At 38.2% G+C, this 19,228-nt stretch overlaps 1 protein-coding gene across 1 annotated transcript in view; it reads right to left on the reverse strand.

Moving 5' to 3' along the window:
• Nucleotides 1-19,228, reverse strand: part of ANO5 (anoctamin 5) — a 93,350-nt gene that overhangs the window by 34,977 nt on the left and 39,145 nt on the right. Inside the window, exons 6-9 of the mRNA XM_046685487.1 lie at nucleotides 16,190-16,258; nucleotides 14,860-15,144; nucleotides 9,760-9,873; nucleotides 7,061-7,176 (exon numbers count right to left, since the gene is read on the reverse strand). Coding sequence (XP_046541443.1) covers nucleotides 7,061-7,176; nucleotides 9,760-9,873; nucleotides 14,860-15,144; nucleotides 16,190-16,258 — 584 coding nt within the window. The remainder of the gene's footprint in view (nucleotides 1-7,060; nucleotides 7,177-9,759; nucleotides 9,874-14,859; nucleotides 15,145-16,189; nucleotides 16,259-19,228) is intronic.

Raw genomic sequence — 19,228 nt, forward strand, 5'->3', positions numbered from 1 at the left:
AACTCTGCGGCAGCAACAGGCAGGCACTGCCACAGCACTGTTGGGGGAAATGCTCCCAGGAAGCAAACAGGAAACCCATTACAAACAATGAAAACAAATCCTTTCCTCCTCCTCCAGCCTTTCAGTCTCTTCAGTGCCTCTTTCTGGCAGAGCCTAACAGTGAGCCAGCTGGTAAAGCATGTATGTGGTTTTCAGAGGTCCAGCCTCAACTTCACAAAGCAGACTATAGAAAGGTGGACTGGAGTTTAATAACTGGCTCAAGGCACAAATGAGATCCCACTAAGTATGCAGCCAGTATTTAACCATTCAATTGCCACTTCCTACCTGCACAACTCAGCCCCCATCCCCTGCTTCATCTCCTTTGTGGTGTCTTGGGGAATCCCAAGATGTGTCTCACCTATACCAGGAATGTCTTTCTCAGACAGCTTTCAATACTGTCTCCAGGCCACGTATAAGGATCTCAGCTCGTCCAAGCCAATGCTGCTCAGTTCTCCAAGGAGAAGTTCTCCCTCCCTACTCTGAGATTCTTCGCCAAACCCTATCACATCTGCCATCCCAGAAGGTAAATCCTCTTAGAGGAGTGGTTTTTCTTTTCAGTCAAATTGACTGAGGTATAACTTACATACAATAAAATAAACCTGGCTTAAGCGTATTGTTCAATAAGTTGAAACGCATATGCACTCATGTAACCACCATCAGAATCAACTTACAGAGCGTCTCCATCATCTCCCAAGCTCCTTGTAGCTAACCCTTTCCCCAACATCCTGATGCGGGTAACCACTACTTTGGTTTGGGTCCCTAAAGTTATGCCTTTTCCAGAGCAATGTTTCATAAATGAAAACATAAGAGTATGTAGCCTTTTGTGGCCTGTGTCTTTTCTTTAGTATAATGCTTTTAAGATTCATTCTTCATGTTGCATGTACTAGTAATTTCTTTCTTTCGATTTCTGAGAAAAAAATCTATTGTATGGATACATCATAATTTGTTTATCCATTCTCCAGTTGATGGACATTAGGGTGGTTTCCAGTTTTTTATTATTGTAAGTTACGTTGTTATGAACATTGAAATAATGGTGTTTCTATGGACACACACTTCATTTTTCCTGAGCAAAGACTTAGAAGTGGGAGGCCGGCCAAGTGAGGCAGTGGTTAAGTTCATGTGCTCCCCCAGGTTCACCGGTTCTGATCCCAGACGTGGACCTACACACCACTTAACAAGCCGTGCTGTGGAAGACGTCCCACATATAAAGTAGAGGAAGATGGACACGGATGCTAGCTCAGGGATAATCTTCCTCAATAAAAAAGAAAGACTTAGAAGTGGAATTGCTAGGTCATATAGAAAGTACATATTTAATTTTATAAGAAACTCTCTTGCAAAGTTGCTATACTGCGTTGCATTCCCACCAGCAATGTTTGAGATTTCAGGTTGTGCTGCATTCCTGTCAGCACTTATGGTTGTCGATCTTTTAGATGCTAGCCATTCTAGTGCATGTATAGTGGTATCTCAACGACATTTTAATTTTTGTTCCTCTAGTGGATAAAGGTGCTGTGCATCTTTTTATGTACTAATTGGTTATCCATAAATAGATTTCTTTGGTGAAGAATCTGTTATAATCTTTATGTACATTTTTAATTATTTTGTATTATTATTGAGTTGTAAGAGTTCCTTAAATATTCTGGATAAGAGTCCTTTGTTGATAATGGGTTGCAAGTATTTTCTCCAGTCTGTGGTTTGCCTTTTTATCTTTGTAACAGTGTCTTTTAAAGTACAGACATTATTAATTTTAACAAAGTCAAATTTATCCATTTTTTAAATTGTGCTTTTTGTGCCTCATCTGAAAAGTCCATGCCTAACCCTGGGTCACATAGATTTTTCTCCTACATATTCTTCCAGAAGTCTTGTAGTTTTAGCCCTTACACTTAGCTCTCTGATCCATTTCAAATTAGTGTAAATTTTCATACAGGAAAGGGTCAAGATTCATGTTTTTCATAAGGATATTCATTTGTTCTAGCACCATTTGTTGAAAGAACTATCCCAATGAGTGACCAGGCACCTTGCCGAAAATCAACTGAACGTATATGTACAGACCTATTTCTGGACTCCCTTTTTATTAAAGTTTTAATTTGGAAATAATTTCAAATATATAGAAAATTTGCAAGAATAATTCAAATAACATCCATATGCCTTTTAATTCTTTTATTGTGAAGATACTGTTCCATTTGCACTCTCTCCCTATATATGTTTCCTTTTATAACTATATATACGTATATATAAATATCTTTTTCTGAACCATTTGAAATTAAGTGGATTAAACACATTACATTACTTTGCCCCTAAATACTTCATTATCTATTCCTAAGAATAAGGATGTTATCTCACACAACCACTGAAAAGAGACCCTAGGAATACCTGCTGTTTTCTGCAATTGCTACCTCTGTGATAATGTATTGTTTTCTTTTTTGCCTTTTCAGTTACCTCGTTTACAACTTTACACCTAGTATCACTCTTGGCATTAAATTTTGTTAAAAATTTAAATTTATTAAAAAAATTATTTCACTATAGAAATGAAAAAAGAGTATAACTTTCTATAAATGGAAAGTTATAACAGAATGAAAAACTTTAAAAAGTTCCTAAATTCATGCTAGACACTGTCATCTGATGGATCAGCTGAGCTTCCCCTTTGTTGTAACAGGAAATCAGCCAAGCGCTAGCAATGCACACCCACACTGACCTGCAACATAATGTGTTTGCATATAATTAGGGTTATACATATGAATCTTTGGGGAATACTTATAGCAGAAACATCTGTAGACAGTTAAAAACTGTTAGGTGAATAAATACTCTCAATATATTCCGAATAATGTAAAACATGTAAACCTTCCTTCTCACAACTTTGCTGCTTTGAAAATATTCTCCAAGGGCACAGTGTCTGCAGATGCTCTTAGCAGTACTGATTGTAATAGTGAAAACTTGGGGACAGCATAATGTTTTTCAATAGAAAAACAGATAAATGAACTACGCGAAATTTATAATATGGCACTCTGTGTTTGGTTAGAAAGCATGAGATAGATCTGTGTGTACAGGGAAGGGTACCAATAATATATTATTCAGTGAAAAAAGATAATCTCAGTAAAAAATAAATAAAGATGCCACTGCTCTAAGAGAAAAAACGTGTTTGTGTACATGTTTCATCATGCATGCAGCAAGACTGAGTGGATATGACCAAATCTTCAAGAGTAGTTACTTCTGCAGAGTTCAATGGAAGTGAAATTTCGCTTAAAAGTTTGAACATCTCTTTATTAGTTGAAACTCTTTTTGATAAATGTGCTACTTTTACAATTTAAAAAATTAAATGAGCATTATTCAAAACAATTAAAACATCCATCTAACAAAGAGTTCATACAATGATCTACAGAAAGCACCAGTTTATACATGCTGTCTTTTATTTATTCTCAAAAATTTCCCACTTATTTGCCTTAAATGAAGCTGTCGAGATAACATTTCAGTTGATTTGGATGTGTGCATTGAAATCAGTCTCCTTAAAAGGATGCCATTCTGCTGCGCAAACATAGCAGCACAAACATAAATCGTCAAGTGAAAACACTGCCTAGGAGGAAGAACCCATAATTCTAGAAAATGAAGTGAAAGCTGTCCTGAAAGCACTGGGAAGAAATAAGTTGCCAGGGGTAGATGGGAAATCGATAGATTTATTTCGAGCCACAGAGACTGAACCTGTCAAAATCCTAGCAAGAATATGTCAACAAATATGGAAAACAAAACAATGGCCTGTGGACTAGAAACACTCAATATATGTCCCAATCCTCAAGACAGGAGATGCCAAGGAGAGCAGTAACTACAGGACCATTGCTCTAATTTCTGGCATAAGTAAAGTGATGCTCAAGGTGCTGCAACAAAGGCTTTTTTCTTTTTTTGGGTACGCTTTTTGGTGAGGAAGAGTGGCCCTGAGCTAACACCTCTTGCCAACCTTCCTCTTTTTTTCTTTTTTTTTCCTCCCGAAAGCCCCAGTATATGGTTGTATATCCTGGTTCTAAGTCCTTCTAGTTCTTCTATGTGGGATGCCTCCACAGCATGACTTGATGAGCAGTGTGTAGGTCCACGCCCAGGATCCTAACCAGCAAACCCTGGGCCACCGAAGTGGAGTGTGCCAACTTACCCACTACACTATGGGGCCAGCCCTGCAACAAAGGCTTTTATATGGAGCAAGAAATGCCTGATGTCTAAGATGGATTTTGAAAAGGGACAGGCACATGAGATTTAATTATGATTATTCACTGGCTACTGGAGTGCTCCAAAGAATTCCAGAAGAAAGTTCGTCTATGTTTCATAGGCCACAGTAAAGCCTTTGACTGCATGGCTCATGAAAAGCTACGGGCTGCTCTGAAAGAAATGGGTGTGCCTCCACACTTGATTGTCATGATTTGTAACCTGTATTGTGGACAAGAAGCCACTGTCAAGACAGAATATGGAGAGACAGGATGGTTTCATACAGGCAAAGGTACATTTTGTCTTCATATTGTTTGTATCTATCAGACAAGGGTGTATTTTATCCATTTCATCTGCACACAGAACATATCATACGAAAGCTGGGCTAGACTCAGAGGAAGGAGGAGTGAAAATTGGTGGAAGAAATATTAACAATCTAAGATATGCAGACAATACCATCTTACTGGCAGAGAGCAACAATGACTTGAAATGACTTCTGACAAAAGTGAAAGAAGAAAATGCCAAAGCAGGACTGAATTTGAACATCAAGAAGACAAAAATCATGACTGCAGAACTACACAAGCTTAATGTAGACAATGAGGACACTGAAACTGTTAGAGATTTTTGTTTACCTTTGTTCAGTCATCATGTAAATGGAGACTGCAGCCAAGAAATCAAGAGAAGACTGAGACTCAGAAGGGCAGCAATGAGAGAATAAGGAAAGATCATCAAATGCAAGGAAATGTCATTGGAGACCAAGGCCAAAGTTATCCACGCCCGCGTATTCCCAACTACTATGGACGGGTGAGAAAGCTGCACAGTGAAGAAGGCTGACAGGAAACAAATGGACTCACTTGAGATATGGTGCTGGAGGAGAGCTCTGCGGACACCCTGGGCTACCAGAAAGGTGAACAAGTGGGTCCTGGAGCAAATTAAGCCTGAACTATCGCTGGAGGAAAACTGATACAACTGAGGCTGTCCTACTTTGGGCACATCATGAGAAGGCCAGGTTCTCTAGAAAAGGCAATAATGCTGGGAAAAGTAGAAGGCAGCAGGAAAAGAGGAAGACCAACCATGAGATGGGTTGACACCATAAAGGAAGCCATATGCATGAGTCTACAGGAGCTGGGTAGGACTGGTGAGGATAGGACATGGTGGACATCACTCACTCAGAGGGTCCCCAGGAGTCAGACCCGACTTGATGGTGCATAACAACAAAGAGCAGCCAGAGGTCTGTGATCTGATGGATCCTTACTGAAATCATATCTGGACTCTCCTAATATCCTGTATCTATGTAGTTTTATTATGGTTCAAAGCAGGAAGCTGCAACCACAGTCTTCTTGCTTAGCTAATAAAACTGTCTAAAGAAATAGGCTGAGAGGGGCTGGCCCCATGGCCTAGTGGTTCGGTTCCTGCGCTGCGCTTCAGCAGCCAAGGGTTTCGCTGGTTCGGGTCCTGGGCGTGGACATAGCACCACTTGTTGGGCCATGCTGGGGCAGTGTACCACATAGCACAGCCAGAGGCACTGACAACTAGAATATACAAGTATGTATGGGGCGGGGATAGGGGGGTGCTTTGGGGAGAAGAAAAAAAAAAAGAAGATTGACAACATATGTTAGCACAGGTGCCAATCTTTAAAAAAAAAAAGAAATAAGCTGAGAGCCTGGAACTCAGACAGGGTCAGACACTAAGCCTGTTGATTACCTGTGCCAAAAGATTTAAAAAAAGAAAAAAAAAAAAGAATTGAGGTTATATAACAATTGTCAGCACCGCTCTCTGAGATTGGCACACACACATACATATCCATATACAACCTTTCTGCCATCTTCTAAATTCCTGGTCTCAGACAAAAACAAAACAAAACTTGTATATATTGTGGGGGACTGGAATTGGCCACCCCAAGATATGTCTCTTTGGCATGAGGATTATCTTGGGCTGGTTACTTTTAAAAACTGCAGACAGGAAAGAAACTCTGAAAAGTAGAATTTACTTACCCTTTGTTAAGAGACATTTACATTTGTAAAGGAAATCTCCATCTGTAAAGGTGTCTCCCACTCTGTACCAGGAAGAAGGGGGGATGACCTTATCTCTAGAAACTCTTAATCAATGTGGAAGGCAAGGACTTACATCTGCATAATAATCTTACCCTTGTTCACTGTGCTTTTCTGGTGCTCTCCCATAACTAACTCCTCCACCCCCAACATCCTCCTTTTGTCCTTTAGCTGAGGGTGGCATTTAAGGTGGTGGCTTCAGCCATTTTGGCAAGTTGCTCAGTTAGCCTGAGCCTCTCCCATGTATACATGCTATAAAGCTGTGCTTAATATTCTCCTGTTATTCTGTCTCATGGGAATTTAATTCATTTTCCGGCCAGAAGGACCCAGAGTGGGTAGAGGAGATGTCTTCCTCCCCTACAATATTAAGCACTAAGTACTAGGCCCTATGCTAAAAAATATACATCATCTCATTTAATTATCAAATAACCCCATAGGGAAAGTACTACTATTATTCCCATTTTACAGATGAGCCTCACAGAGGTTAAGTAACTCAACCAAGTTTACACCAGCTTCTAAGAGGAAGAACGTGGATTTGAACCTACCTACCTAAATATGAAGGCCAATATCTTAACCACCAATTCTATCTGCATGGTGCTTTAGAGCACTCTGGCAACAGCAATCTGCTCACAAATGAATGAGCAAATGACAGTGTCGATATAAAACTGGGAAGGTGTAAAATGCAGTGGGTGAAAATAGTCGTAGAAAGAAAGAATATGATGCCAGTGCGAATAAAAACCACATCGTCAAGTTTTAATCAGTTTGATCCTGTGTACGAAACTTACCTAATCAAATCTAAAGGCTGCTCCTTGTAAAAATAGGAAAATCGAGCCCAATTCTGGCGAAGTATATACCTTTCATTGACAGGGTTAGGAGGTTCTGATGGCTTCCAATATTGACCCTAGAGATAGTGAAGAAGAAAGTACTTGAATGACAAAGCAAAAGACCAGGGGGAGTAGACAAACAGTGCTTTTAAAAGAAGGTTCGTAAATGAAGCAAATGCTTTCTTACTTCTAGATTTGGATTTTCATATTCCATTGATGTGGAATAATTTGCTAAAATCTACCATGCACTATAGTAACGCTTCACTTACTGAATTCTTCAACCCAGTTATTCAAAAACACAAGTTAAACTTTGAGACTTTGCCTTTACTCAAGCTCTTCCTTTCACCCAGAATGCCCGTTCTTCTCTACTCAAATTCTAATAGAACAGCCACGGCTCAGGGATTCATATAACTACACAGCTGGCTGGGACTTTAGAAACAGGCTAACGCTTTCATTTTACAGGCGGAAAAATTAAACCCCAAGCAAAGGTAGGTGAGTGACCCACAGTCACACAGCTATGACAGGAATCTCCTCTATGGAACCTGTCTTGTCCTCGCTGGCCATCACTGATAACCATTTCCCGAAAAACTTAAAATATATACACCAAACTTCAGCACTTACGAGCCTCAGTATTGTTTCACGCCTAAGTGTTCCCATGGTAGATCCTGCAGGGCCTTATTCACATCCCTTTAGGGCCCAGCAGAGCACTGACTACACAGCCGTTCAAAGCATTCTTTTTAAGCGTTAGCCTACACAAGTGAACCGCTGAAGACATTCAATAAGTATCCAATTTAAAATTAAGCACAGGTGAAAATCTCTATGTGACAAGGTATAAGATTTTATATCATCCAAATCCTAACTTTTTTCTTCTTCTGTAGCTAATCCCACTGAATCCTGAAAAATGGTACAAAAAAAAAGAAAGAAGCAGCCTATTTGGGAACATTGAAAAATAATTCTTTAAAGTATGTAACGGAAAACCGGTACCTAAAGTTGCATTCAGGAAAGAAAGAAAAAAAAGTAAAATTAACAGCAAATTACTGCTATCTCTAATAAGAGCTCAGTAACCCCGATTTCCTAGTGAGCACAAAGGACTCCACAGGAATACTAGACGCATGGATTAAAATTGCTGGTGACTGAGGATACTAGTTTGGCTCTATGACCTGGTAATAGTAAGAAGAGAATGAATGGCCTAAAAACAAAGGAACAAACAAACAAATTCTCAAAATCTTCAAAAAGGGGATGAACCCTTTTGTGAAGAAAGATTGACAAAGAATGCATTGCAAAGTGTTTATTAACCCACCGTAGATCTCTCTACATCACCAAATGCCAGTGGCCTTATTTAGAACCCATAATCCTCTAGAAATTCTTTTGCCCCAGGGAAAACTTGTGGTGGTGAGGAGGATGGTTTCTCTGACATTTAAGTTAAATTCACCTGAATTGATACTCCTGTATCATTTTGGAAAATATTGCTGTATCCTTATAGGAAACATATCAAAGATAAATAATTAATCAGTGTTGAACAGACCTAGAGTCAATTCTCATACTATTGAATAAATACTGATAAGGAAAGCTGGCACAATAGTTTAAGTCCTGGAAAAGAGATAGTTTGGCTCTGTGCTTTTGGAAACAATTACAGCAAAATTCCCTTCAAAACCTGGCCAATGATTTGATGCTGCTTGTTTAAATGAAGATGCTCCGTTCTTCTATATTCCTGGGGAATGTGTTTCTCGAAAAGAGAGGACATCATCAAAAAGTCTTTTAAGTATGAAAGAGAGCAACGGAACAAAAGAAATGGAAGTTCCAAGGGGTGTGAGCTCTAAGGAGTGTACATAGGTTCAGTCACATAATGTCTACTGCCAACAGGTGGTGAAATTTAAACAGCAATATCCAGAAGGAAAGGTTTCCCTCAGAAACCCCCAGAAACTAGGCTGTCTTGGTTGTCAAGCCAAGTTTTCAGATTTGGTCGAATAGGTGTATCATATAAAATGTCACTTCTTTGTTGAACTTACAAAGCTCAATATTTTTGTACGATGATCTGTTAGGCCCTAAGAATTATTCTTCTCAAATTCAGTTGTCTCAAGCTTTCTTACAGGCGGAAGTCTTTAACTCGTTTTGCAGTTGTACACGTACTTTATTTCCCAGAAATCCCTGGTCTGTGAGCTTGGATTCATGGTCGTGTTCCAATAATACTTAATAGGATGCTTTATATATAATTAAAACCAAAACTATTTGATGAATGAATACATGAATGTATGTAATTCAAATCCTTTACGGCTTCAAAACTGTATAAATGAGAAAAGATCTGATGGATTCAGATAGAAATTTCCAAATATGATGTTCTAAAAGGTTCCTTTAATATAACAGCTATTTTCAATATGGGTTCTAAAGAAAATTCATGTGAAAAGGTAACAGTTTTTTTTAATGAATTTCCAATGAAATCCCGATGTGAAGAGGTACTAACTACGTGTTTCAACATAGCTGGTCAAGTTCTCAGCTTAGATCGAGGGAGACTGTAGGGATTTCCCCAGCATGAGAGAGAATTAACCAACCCGTCATGAAAGAGGAAGCAAATTGAAAATGTCTCTCCCAACAAGGCAACCTGTGAATGTGGAAGAGGGAAAATGAATGGGCTCATAATTCAAGACCACGAATATACTTACATCATGGAGTGGATAGGCAGAGGAGTAAGTGTGAGAAGTGAGCAGTCTTTCAATCCCAAATCTTTTCTTCCCGTCTTCTATGCCAAAAGGACACCGTGAAAGAATATAATAAACCTACAAGGTAAGCAATAAAGAGACACACATTTCAGAACTTTATACTTTCCACATTTTTTTTCAATCACAATTTAACAATGTCCTACTTGGTCTGAATATAGATACAGGCTATGCTTACAGAAGGAAGCTTCCCTTTGATGTTTGGGGGAAGACGTAGAGGGTGAGGTTGTGTAGAGTTTGAAGGTATTTTAGCTCCTGGGTATGGGAGCACACTATTCCCTTGGGGAGAAGGGGCTATGGATCATAAGTGATCTTGCTCCTCCTGTCCCAAGCTCCTCTGGGAGTCCCTTTGCCAGAATTCCTACGATAATCAGGGCTTCAAGTTGGAGTCTAATATCACTGCTCCCAGCAGTTCAGTCAGGGGAACATAAGGTAGAAGTGATACTTGGCCAAGCTGTCTTTAACACTTCTTCCTTTAATTACTCTGATGATTTCTACAGGGCCTTTTCCTGATATGTGAACATATTAAATCAACATTATCTCTATAATTACTTCGCAATCACTTATATCTTTATACCCATTTTCCCCTCCATGTAATTTGGGCTTTGGTGTCCTCTGCTCTTGGATTTCTATCAATGCAATTTTCTCTGCTTTTTGGCTTCCAGCAACTTTTCAGAATTTCTGCTTTTCTGATTTCTGAATTTGGTCTTTTTAGCACTGTTTTAGATATATTTGCCTTCTCCCTCTGTTTTTTTACATTTCACCATTTAAGAAATTAGAGATTGGAATGGCTGTTGTCCTTGAATCATCATTATCTAATCTGGTTATTCATTTTAAGGGCAGCTTAATATTCCATCTTGGTAAACAAATCATAATTTCTGTAAGGCGGTTTTAATTTTTATGAAAAATATGATAAATATTAACTATTCTACATACTTCCGATTGTTTCCTTAGGAACAATTCACCGAAATAAGAGCTCTGTCTTGGGGTGTTAATAAAGTGGAAAATTTTACTCTACCAGATAGTAAGACTTAGTATAAAGCTATGGTAAAAGAAACACAGCATGGTATTGTCAAATAAAAACAAATCTGGACTTAGGGAAGACATTACTAGAAAAGATCATTGTGAGTGGGTGAGGCAGACTATTGCAATAGGAAGATCTGTGAATGTCTGAAAGTCAGACAGAAAAGGGCTTTTCTTTTATAGGGAGAAGTAAGTTCAGGTTCCGGAGCGTCTTCCTTTGTGTTAAGGAATGGCTATTCCACAGGCCAATGCTGGCTCAGGTTGAGGGTGCCTCATAGCTTAGGGTCCTGTGGGAAAGAGAGAAGTTTAATGAAAGTTTGGTCAATCCAGCTAAGAAGTACTTTGTTTTGATGGATCAATGGGGATAAATAGTTCAGCTGAGCATCTATGAAACAAAACACAGGAACGGGGAGTGCCTGTGTCTGACTTCTATTACTATAAGGTGGTAACAAAAGGAAGAGACTGCAAGAGTAAGAATAGATCTAAAAGAACTGATATTTCTCTGGTGTCTAAAGAGAAAGAGACTTTCTCCGCCTCCTTTTTTCTTAGAGCATTTCCTTTAGAGAAATTATAAGTTCTTTATCCTTTTGAGATGTACATAAATCTTTATAAAAGCTAGACAAACCTCTTGCCAGTTTTACAACCCAGGAGTGTTTTTCTGAAGTTTTCTGGGTGCCATCTCTTAAATGTTAACGTCAAGAAAAAGAGCATCCGTATCCCCTCGTCTCTATGGGAGTAGAGCCTGGGCACCTGGCTCTAAGTTGTAACTACCTGCTCGACATAGGATATGAGAAGTTTCATTTTTTCCTTGGATAAAGACAACTAACACAGAAGGACGCTTCAACTACCGAGTGAATTTAGGATGAACTATGTGGTAAATGGTGCTATCAAGTCACACTGTGGGGAGTTATTGATGAATATTCTTGAAGTCACTGGGGAAAGGGTCATTCTTCATGATAAGCAGTTTCTCAGAACGAGAAGAGTGGGGCATATCTTTAATTGTCCCTGTTTTCCAGGACTACAGAACTCAGGTAAAGTTCAACCTTGTCAGTATTAACACAAAAATAGATAAAAAGATCAAAGCAGTAGAATTGAGCCCAGAAGTAAACCTATGAATACATAGATTCTTGAGTTATGACAAAGGTGGAACTGTAAAACAATATGAAAAGCTGAATATTTTCAGTAATTGGTATAAGTTGAATGACTATACATCTTACAACAATAAATGGGGGGAAATTATACAACGATATATGGGGGAAAAATTGGCCTCTATCTCACACCCTGCACAAAAATTAATTCCAGATGGATCGTAGTTCTCAACGTGAAAAGTAATATAATATAACTTCTAGAAGATAAAATAGGAAATTAACTTCATGATCTTGGTGGTAGTTAAAGATTAAGAGCATTATTCATAAAGTAAAGGCTTGAGAAAGTAGACTACATTAAAATCAAAAACATTGTTTATCAAAAGAAACCATTAAAAGAAAGAAAGGGAAGCACAAAGTAGGAAAAAAATCAGTAAAATATACAATGATCAAAGGGCTCGTTTAAAGATTATATAAACAGTTCCTACAAAACAATGAGTAATGGGAAGATCTAACTGAAAAACAGACAAGAGACGTTAGCAGGGACCTCTCAGAAGCACGTATCTAAATGCCCAATAAACATACACAAGGTGATGGATCTTATTTATGTCAGACAAATGCAAATTAAAACCATGACACAGACACAAATAAATTTCCATACAAAGTAATGAAAATGAATAAACAAAAACTTACATAAGAGCTAAATTAATCACCCAAATGAACTTTGAGCCAAAGAAGCCAGACTCAAGAGAATACATACTATATGATTCCATTTCATAAAGTTTAAAAACAGGCTGAACTAGTCTCTGCTCTTAGAAGTGGCAGTGGCCCTCTGCTGAGAAGGACAGAAACAGTGACTGGGGGGCAGCACTGGGGCTTCCGGGGGAGACGGACACTTTCTGTTTTGATCTGGGTGATGGTTACACGGCTGTGCTAATTTTGTAATAATTCAGTGAATTGTACACTTACGATTTGTAGGCCTATCTCTATTTATGTTATGCTACAATTTAAAAAGAAAGATTGGCAATTTCCAGTATTAGGAGAGATATGTGGAAAACTTAGCACGCTCATATGTTGTTACCAGGAATCTACAATAGCATATCTTTTTGCAAAGGGTGATAGTGTAATATATCTAAAATTTTACATATGCATGCCCTTAAATCCATAAATTTTACATGTGATATCCATTTTGCAGAAAAACTTAAATATATGCTAAAATATGTAAATACCAGGTTGTAAACGGCAGAATTGTTTGTAATATCAGAAAAGTTGGAGACAAACTCAATAGCTGTCAGAAGTGGAAATGTTTAATGAAACTACGTTGTATCTATGTATTAGATATTACAAAATACATAGCATGAGACTCAGATGTCATGATGATTGTGAAGATACTTTGAAAAGCATAAAATTCTATACTGACGTAAGATGCTCTTGTGATACTATTCAACTTGCACATACATAAACAATAGTGTTCTGGATGAGGGTAGAAAGGAAGGGATTTTTCTACTAGTTTCCCAAATAACTTCCTCAACAAAGCGAGAAGAGTACTGCTCCCCTCAGAAGGGGGGAAAACTGTTGTGTTTTAATGCTGAATTAACCTAAGGTAGCGGCACTCTTTACAAAGAACAAGTCAAGATAAATGAATACTGGCATGTCTGCACCTGATCCAGTTCCTCATCTGTTCCTACAGGGTCACCGGCCTTTTGTTAACAACTTTCTAAGGCAACAAGCATATCAGAAGTGCTTCACAACTTGCAGAGTGCTTCACATACACTCTCTCATTTGATACTCCCAACCATGCCAGTATCCATTGTTATCTCTGTTTTAAGAGAGGTTATCTTATTGAGAAGGTAGCAGAGCTAAGACTTGAAACCAGGTCTTCTAATTGTGTGTCACGTGCTCCTTATTCCCTTAAAAGCTGCCTCTTAGGATTGTTGTTGTTTTTTAATCCTGGTAAGAAAAGGGAGAAACTTTCCATTTGTGGATTCACATTTTTATATGTAAATTCTAGGCATTACATTTTGTTTAATATTCCTGTCAGTAAATTTAGGAACTAGAAAAAATGATTATTTCAAGATCCTTCTTACACACTTAAATGTGCTGAACCTAAAGACCTCTAGCTCCTCAGGGCAGAGGGCAGGCAGCCCCAGGGGAGGGTCTCGTGATTGCTGGAACCCTGTGACCACATTAATAGGCAACAGACAGAAGGGTAAGAGCAACAAAGACCCTGAGCTTTTTCCTTCTAAAGTCAGATCAACGATAACAACATCTAACACTCATGGAGCACTTAGCATGTTCCGGAAACTGCTCAAAGCAAATCATTCAATTCTCAGGGTAACCTATGAGGGGGATGTTATTCCTATCTTTACACAAAGAAACTGGCACAGAAACCGCTATTCTTGAGGAGAGAGGGTTTTAGTGGGAAACTTAAAGAGCCTAGGACTACAAATAGAGAGGAAATATTGTTATTCAAAAGACTGAAAATGGTTTTAAATGAAAGTAAAAAGTTCTGAGGTTTCTCAAATGCTATCTATATATAAAGAAATTAAAACCTTCCATTTCCATTTGGAATGACCAATATTCCTCCTACGATGCACTGAATTTATAAAACCAAACTCTAAGATTACGAAACCATTTTACAAAGATCTTATACACTCAAAGTCCTCTGGCTCTCAACCAAGTGCTTCCCCAGATCACAGGATGCCTCTTTCCTTCCTGTGTCCACACTGTCAAGCATTCACCTTTAAACAACAGTTTGAGAAGTAGGGAGGTTAACAGATTTGATTGGTCCAAGTGGACTTCCAAACCTGCCCGATACCACCAAATGCTTATCAAAATGTACGCAGACACACCCTGCAAACATAGCATCTCTCATATGCACGTACACATCACACGTGCCTCACTGGAAGGGATGTGCTCCCAGCACTTATCTACCTACAATTCTGTTTCTCATTGAGGATGGAAAGAAGCTTGACTCGTCTTCAATGAGGAAGAGTTCCTGCCGATTTCTGCTGAACTGGGCAGTGAAATATTCAGGACGAGGATGCTTCACATTCCTTGGGAGCTTCACAGGGCCAGCCAGATAGCTCAGGGACATTTTCTCATCTCGGGGAATCTCAGTCTCCTTAATGGGCATTTTGACTCCCAGCACTTCCGCATAAGTAACTAATACCTCCCATGGGGCATGGATCTTGACAAAATAAGTTCTTCCATCTTCAGAGTTCTGTATAAAAAGGAGGCAAAATAATAGAAAGCTTACTGATCTGTTTGTTACTGAGCTGATTAAAGAAACAAAACAAAATCTGATACCATCTCAAACAAATCAAAGATATCACAGCATTTTCAATTTATTGAAATTTTTCAGCAGAACTTTTAGGCATGCAAATTCTCAAAACATATATATATACATGTGTGTGGGTGAAACAGAGACAAAGACTATCTTTTTAAACATATTTCAGGGTCAATATACACTAGACCGAAATCCACAGATACATATGTAGTTCCTGGCAATGTCTTAAGCTTTCATGCTTAGAGCATATGAGGGACACATACAAAGTGTAAGACCTACTCAGTCTTCTTACTCAGATTCTGTGTACAGCCAGTACCCAGAGGAAGAACTTTAGGTAAAAAGGGTTCATTACACAGGAGAATAATTAAGTTATAGATTGTGTGGTATAATATATATTTATTAGTTTAGTAAAAACAGGAATAAGTAAGAACTAGAAAGTATTAATTTAGAACTAGAGAGTATTAGAGTTTCATGGACAGAGTGGGATCTCAAACAGGTCTTTAAAAACAATTTTGAAGGAAATTCTAGAAAACCAGTAAATGGCAGGAGGTAAAAAAAAAAAAAAATGAACTTGGCATATTCATGAGCAGAAAAAGCATCTTTTGCCCTACCTTGCAGCTTGTGCTGCAAGCTAGTCAGTTAACTAGTTAGGGCATCTTCAAAACGAGACAGATTAGCAACAAAAACCGTTATAGGCAGCCTTCAAAATGAGACACCTATGAAACAAAAGCCATGTCTTCACTGTCTTTGTATCCTGAATAGACTGACGTATGTCTGTTTTTAAGTGTTCCACTCGTTATCTCACATTCAGAGCACTGACCTACTTACCCGCCTGCAAGCCCATCGGCCCTACCATTCCCAGTGTACATATCTGCGGCCAAAAAGGCTACTGTATGGCTCCCAAACTCAGTCTATCCAGTCAAAGGCCAGAGGAGGAGGAAACAACACTTAAAACACCAAGATTCTAGTATAAATTTACCCTTTTGTCTTCAGTTTCCAACTCAAGGCCTGTTTTTCTGAGATTTTGCTCAAATATTTTTCTTCTTTCCTATGGAAAAACAAATCAATACAATTATGTAGAACATTTCTATTTGCCCGGTGGTAAACAGATTTGTTGTACAATGACCATCCCTTCAGCTGTTCCTCTGCTCTTCCCATGGGTGTAAATAAATGTACATTATGTATTACCCCCTTTTCGTGCCATGTACTGGTTTTCCCCAGTACTATAATTCACAATATAACTATAAAAATTCAGTACATCTAGGAATAATCTTCAGGAAATCTGCAGGATCTCTACCTGAAAAAAATGCACAAAACTTTACTGAATAACATGAAAAAAACTGGGTAATCAGAGAGACATATCCTGCTCCTAGTTGAGAAGATTCAGTATTACAAACCTAACCGTACTCTTCAAATAAACTATATATTTAATGCACTTTAAGCCAAAATATCATCCTGACATTTTAATCCTGAACAACAGAATGGCTTCAATTAGAAAAAGTAAAATTAAATTAAATACAAATAATCATTACTTGTAGAACGTAAAGCATTGCATTGATTGTTGAAAAATCTTTTGGCCTTAATTATGATTTAACTGTAAAAAATTTCACAGTCACGGAAATTTTAAAAGGCTTCCTAGGATATTACAGGACATTCATTTTCGAATGGACATGTGCACCTTGAGATATCTTCAAACTACACAAGGAACGAAAGATCATTTTCTTGTGTTCTTTTTCTCCACTTCCAGTGTTGACTACATCTGAAGCTAAGTCTGTTCCCACGTATGAGAACAGGTCTATGACGAGGGAGCAAGCTGTCCTTCTCAGCTCCCCTTCTGTAATCGCCCTTCCTCTATGCTGCCAAAGTAAAGCAAACTGCCCGCTTCTGGGAAACAAAAAAGGGGGAGGGGCAGGAAGGCTATTCAGAATATTTTCAGTATTGAAAAAGTGAGTAACTCTTCTCATTGTAGTAACAAATGCTTGTGCAAGTCATATGGTCACCAATTCTGTAAGTGCAACAAAATTGAAGGCAGAGCTAATAGGATTGTTAGCTAGGAGACCATTAAATAGTACACTTACGACAAATCACTTCGTAATTTGGGGATATAATTCAGGAGTTAAAAAAAGATTAAAACTGCTAAAATAATACTCTTTCTATTACAATTTACTTATTTAGCTGAACAAGCTTAATTGATACTAGTATATATAAAAACAAAAGAGGAATATAGTTGAAACAAAACCATCTCATTCGAGGAGTAATTTTCATTCATTTATGAATAAAGAAAATATTTTTTAAAGCCCCTCTGTCCATCTCGTTAATTGATGCATTTACGATAAGTTTGCTTTTTAATCTCTTTATTTTATTTTATTTTAATTAATTAATTAATTTTTTTGAGGAAGATTAGCCCTGAGCTAACATCTGCTGCCAATCCTCCTCTTTTTGCTGAGGAAGACTGGCCCTGAGCTACCATCCATGCCCATCTTCCTCTACTTTATATGTGGGGCGCCTACCACAGCGTGGCTTGCCAAGTGGTGCCATGTCCACACCAAGGATCCAAACAAGCGAACCCTAGGCCGCCAAAGTGGAACGTGCAAACTTAACCGCTGTGCCACTGGGCCAGGCCCATGATGAGTATGCTTTTTATATTAGATAATTACTTGTCAAATTTTATAATATATTCGTGATGTTTTATCAATTATGCATTTGTATAATTGTTAAAAAAAACTCAAAAGGAAAAGTTCAAGGCTTAGACTGTTATGGCTAAAGGAAACAAAAATATTTCAATGTATATACATATATTTGTTTTAGCAAACTTATGACTGAACAAACAAAAAAAGATTCCCAAAGATAAAACATTTACATTGGGAAAAATTTATGCATGGAAAGTGGAATGGAAATTTTAGGTGAAGGAGAAAAATAAATGATGTCAGATTTTAAGTGTTATAAAAGGGTTTCTTCATATAATTTCTTTTTTTAAATGAATGACGGTGGGTGTCAAATTTCCATGGTATTTACTTTATTTGGATATATGCCAAAAGATGATTTAACTGGACCATTTACAATATTTTGTAAATTACATCTTTTGCAACTACTGAAATGTATGATGAATAACTGTAGATGGAGAAGGCCAGTAAATGGATGGGGCTTTCGAGGGAGGTTCAGGAGTTCATTTCAGACCTGTTGAGTCTGAGATGTCTCTCAGACTTCCAAGTAGAGATGCAGAATGGTCATATGGGAGAGAAGTATGGGCTGGAAAGGTAAACTTTGGAATTAACACAGACTTGGTTTTAAAACTGGGAGACAGGATGTATCGTCAATAAAATCGATGCAAGTTGAGAAAAGAAGAGGATTAAGGAATGGCGGCTGAGGTGCTATAATAATAAGGGACCAGGGAGAAGAAAAGATTGAGAAAGAACAAATAGTGTAATAAGAGAAAACTAAGAGAATGTGGAGTCCTGGAAGCCAAGCGAAGAGCATACGTAGTAGAAAAAAGAATGATAAACTGTGGCAAATGCTGCAAACAGGTCAAGTAAGATGAGAGTTGAGACTTGACCACTGCATCCATTTATACAAAGATGGTGAAGGCCTGATAAGAATGCGTTTAAGAGAAAATTGAGAAGAAAGGAATTTCAGAAATGGACAACAGCTGGCAGGGAAATTAAGATCAAGAGAAGATTTTTGTTCTTGCTTTTTTCTTTTTTTTTTAACATGGAAGAATTAACAGCACATTTCTTTATTGAAAGAAATGATCCCACAGGGGCTGGTCCGATGGTGTGGTGGTTGAGTTCGCGCACTCTGCTTCAGTGGCCCAGGGTTTGCAGGTTCGGATCACAGGCATGGACTTACCACCGCAGGTCGGGCCATGCTGTGGTGGCATCCCACATAAAACAGAGGAAGATTGGCACAGATATTAGGTCAGCGACAATCTTCCTCAGTGAAACAAAAAAAAAGGATCCAATAAAGGACAACAAAAAATATAATTTAGGAAAGAGAGGCAAGAATTGTAAGAGCAATATCC

Source organism: Equus quagga, chromosome 14, assembly GCF_021613505.1.
Source record: "Equus quagga isolate Etosha38 chromosome 14, UCLA_HA_Equagga_1.0, whole genome shotgun sequence".
NCBI classification, from domain to species: domain Eukaryota; kingdom Metazoa; phylum Chordata; class Mammalia; order Perissodactyla; family Equidae; genus Equus; species Equus quagga.